The sequence below is a fragment of the Triticum aestivum genome, chromosome 2A, assembly GCF_018294505.1.
Source record: "Triticum aestivum cultivar Chinese Spring chromosome 2A, IWGSC CS RefSeq v2.1, whole genome shotgun sequence".
In the NCBI taxonomy this organism is placed as follows: domain Eukaryota; kingdom Viridiplantae; phylum Streptophyta; class Magnoliopsida; order Poales; family Poaceae; genus Triticum; species Triticum aestivum.
The window spans coordinates 15,285,756-15,288,792 of record NC_057797.1 but is presented as its reverse complement, the minus strand read 5'-3'; the positions used below and the strand labels follow the sequence as shown (position 1 = coordinate 15,288,792).

Sequence of the window (3,037 nt, the reverse complement as noted above, 5' to 3'; positions counted from 1 at the left end):
CGGACGGTGTTTTCAGCCGGTTGAAGGTAAGTTTTTCCCAAACTGAATGCATACGTGCGCGCTGAGGTTTCCGTCGCAGACTCCGTCCAAACACTGGACGCGGGAGCCGCCGGAGGCAACGTACGTGGCATCCATCCGTCGCCGGCTGCAGGTGCCGGCCGGGCCTTTCTTCTCCTCCCCGTCACTGTCGCGGCAAAATGTCAGCACTAGCGGCTGAAGCGCGCTCACCAGTCATCGCTAAGATGGCAGATAAGAACAGTCCGACAGCCAAGCCGATCGCACTCGCGCCACCAACCATCCGAGCACCCGCGGCCGTCGCCACCAACCATGTCGGCAGCCTACGACCGCGCGGCCGAGCTCCGCGCGCTGGACGCCACCTTTGCCGGCGTTGGCGGCCTCGTCGCCTCCGGCGTCACCCGCGTCCCGCGCATCTTCCGCTTCCCGGACGACGCCCACGAAGCGCCGCAGGAGCCCACCGGTGGCCGGCAAGAACCGGTAGCCATCCCGGTGATCGACCTCGGCTGCGGCGACCACGCGGCCGTGGTGGCGGCTGTCAGCCGGGCCGCAGCGGAGTGGGGGTTCTTCCAGGTGACGGGCCACGGCGTGCCTCCTGAGGTCGGCTCCTCGGCGTTGGAGGCCGCCCGGGCGTTCCATGAGTCCCCCGGCGGCGAGGGCACCGACAAGGCACGGCTCTACACCCGCGACCCGGCCAGGGCCGTCAAGTACAACTGCAACTTTGACCTGCACGAGTCGAAGGTGGCCAACTGGCGCGACACCCTCTACCTACGCGTCGAGCCCCACCCTCCCGACGCCGGGGACATGCCGGAGTCCTGCCGCCGGTACGTGATCCACCGAGACTCCACTCCATTAATTTTAGCTAGCTAGCTCGACAATGCCCACATGTACTCTGGCTATTTTTGAGAAAGAAAAGTCTATCTGTCCACGTAGTAGTCTTTTTTTTTGAAGCTTGTCCACGTAGTAGTCAGCTTTGACTAAAAATGCATGCAGTGACGTGTTCTTTGACTACGCCGAGCACGTGAGGAACCTACGGGACACGCTCTTTGCTCTGCTGTCCGAAGCACTTGGCCTCCACCCCAACCACCTCGCCGACATGGGTTGCAACCAGGGCCAGATGATACTCTGCCACTACTACCCTCCCTGCCCGGAGCCCGAGCTCGCCATCGGCACCACCCGTCACTCCGACTCCGGCTTCCTCACGGTGCTTCTCCAGGACGGCGTCGGCGGGCTCCAGGTGCTCCACGAGAACCAGTGGGTTGACGTCACGCCAACACCGGGAGCGTTCATCGTCAATGTGGGCGATCTCTTGCAGGTACCTATGCATCTTCACAATTGGTCACGCTAAAATCATTAAAATCACAACCGTAAAATGCTAAAGGCATACATGTGTCTTTCCTCTCTACTAGATGATCTCGAATGACAGGTTTAGGAGCGTGGAGCACAGAGTCATCGCGAATAACGATGCACCGAGGGTCTCGATCGCATGTTTCCCAAGCAACCCAAGTTCGGAGAGGATATATGGCCCGATCAAGGAGCTGCTGTCGGGGAAGAACCCGCCCTTGTACAGGGAGACACTCGCTAGGGATTACGTCGCGCACTATTACTCTGTGGGATTGGGTCCCAAGATGGCCATCAATGATTTTCGTCTATGAAATCATTGGAAAAATCCTTTGTTATGATTTCGTCAATAATTGGACAACAAATTCCAAGTGCGCGTGGCTTTTGTTAGACATATTCCAAGGGAACTTTGTGTATTCAGATATGTTCGCTACCATGTGCTAAATCATTTAACAAAACGAAGTTGACCAATAACCTGAACGTGCACCTTTAAACAACGCGAGTATGCTCTCTCAAAACGAAAACATGAGGGAACTTCTTTGTTTGAGGGGAAAACAAGAGGGCCGGGAACTAGCTAGTGTTCAGTAGATTTGCCCAGAGAGTGAAATCACATGAACAAAAGTACACACACATCACACTTGCGCCGTGAAACACAAATATAAATGATTAAGTAGCGGCTTAACAACAACGGTAATTCCAACAAAACTCGCTACGGAAAAAAATAAATTGAAAATGGACAAAGGCGCAGTGCAGCGCAGTTTATTCCATTTTATGACGAGCCCTGGCATGTGAATTTCTCCCTGCAAGCAGGCATGTCCATCGCACATCAGTGAACATTAAGTCATACACACTAACTAACATATCACCGATGACCATCAGATATATTTATCTTACCTGGATTGAGAGCTTGGACTAGCTCACTTTCATGGCGCGATGAGTATGCTATCCAGCAGCTGCGAGAAGGACACCGATTCACTCGGCTTATCAGGAACTGGTTCAGGGTGGAACACTCCACCTGGGGAATTCGCTGCCATGGCACGGAGACCCTAGCATATACACATGTTATGATCATATGGTGAATTAATAATTAACTAATAAATAGCTAATATGATTTGGACTCTAATAATTCCGATATGATACTTACATGGTTATATGCACCTCCTGCGAGAGTAAACGTGTGCACCGGCACCTTGGAGACGAAGTCCTCAGCTCCATCAAAGAAGTCACCCTTGTTAACCAACCCGTCGGAGAAGAGCACCCATGGTCTCTCATTAGTTTATGTGCCACGGGGAGGCCAGACGCCATGTTCTTCGTACATGGGTTCTTTCTCCAAGCTGAGCTTCCGGAGTAACCAGCTGTCTTTGTCTCCTTGGAGTCAACTAGTTTCACATCATGCGTGTACGTGTTAGGGGTCGACATGACGTATGTGTAGCCGAGACAACTATCCTTGAAGTGGGTGAGTTTCTCTTGCACCAGCCAAAAGATCTCATGTTCCATCTTGTCCCAGGCCATACTTGGGGTAATGGTGCAGTCAAATGCATACACAAGCACCACGTCCAGTGGCAACCTCCCTGTACATTAATATTTTTCATTTGTTCACTCAATTGTATATATGTACAACAAGCATAACTTCATGATAGCCCCTTCACTGGTGGAAAAAAGGCCTTTGGTCGCGGTTGGC

At 53.0% G+C, this 3,037-nt stretch overlaps 1 protein-coding gene across 1 annotated transcript; it reads left to right on the top strand.

The window, feature by feature from the left end:
* Positions 1-249: 249 nt before the first annotated feature.
* LOC123184291 (1-aminocyclopropane-1-carboxylate oxidase homolog 2) lies at positions 250-1,818 on the top strand. Its single transcript, XM_044596438.1, has 3 exons — positions 250-839; positions 1,009-1,330; positions 1,425-1,818. The coding sequence occupies exons 1-3, from the start codon at positions 328-330 to the stop codon at positions 1,668-1,670; spliced, it is 1,080 nt and encodes a 359-aa protein (XP_044452373.1). The 5' UTR covers positions 250-327; the 3' UTR covers positions 1,671-1,818.
* The last annotated feature ends 1,219 nt before the right edge of the window (positions 1,819-3,037 follow it).

Excerpts from the sequence above, each read along its gene's own strand:
- LOC123184291 (XM_044596438.1), top strand. The coding sequence starts at position 328 with ATGTCGGCAGCCTACGACCGCGCGGCCGAGCTCCGCGCGCTGGACGCC. Across the intron at positions 840-1,008 it reads ATGCCGGAGTCCTGCCGCCG|TGACGTGTTCTTTGACTACG; the intron begins GTACGTGATCCA and ends AAATGCATGCAG. Across the intron at positions 1,331-1,424 it reads ATGTGGGCGATCTCTTGCAG|ATGATCTCGAATGACAGGTT; the intron begins GTACCTATGCAT and ends CCTCTCTACTAG.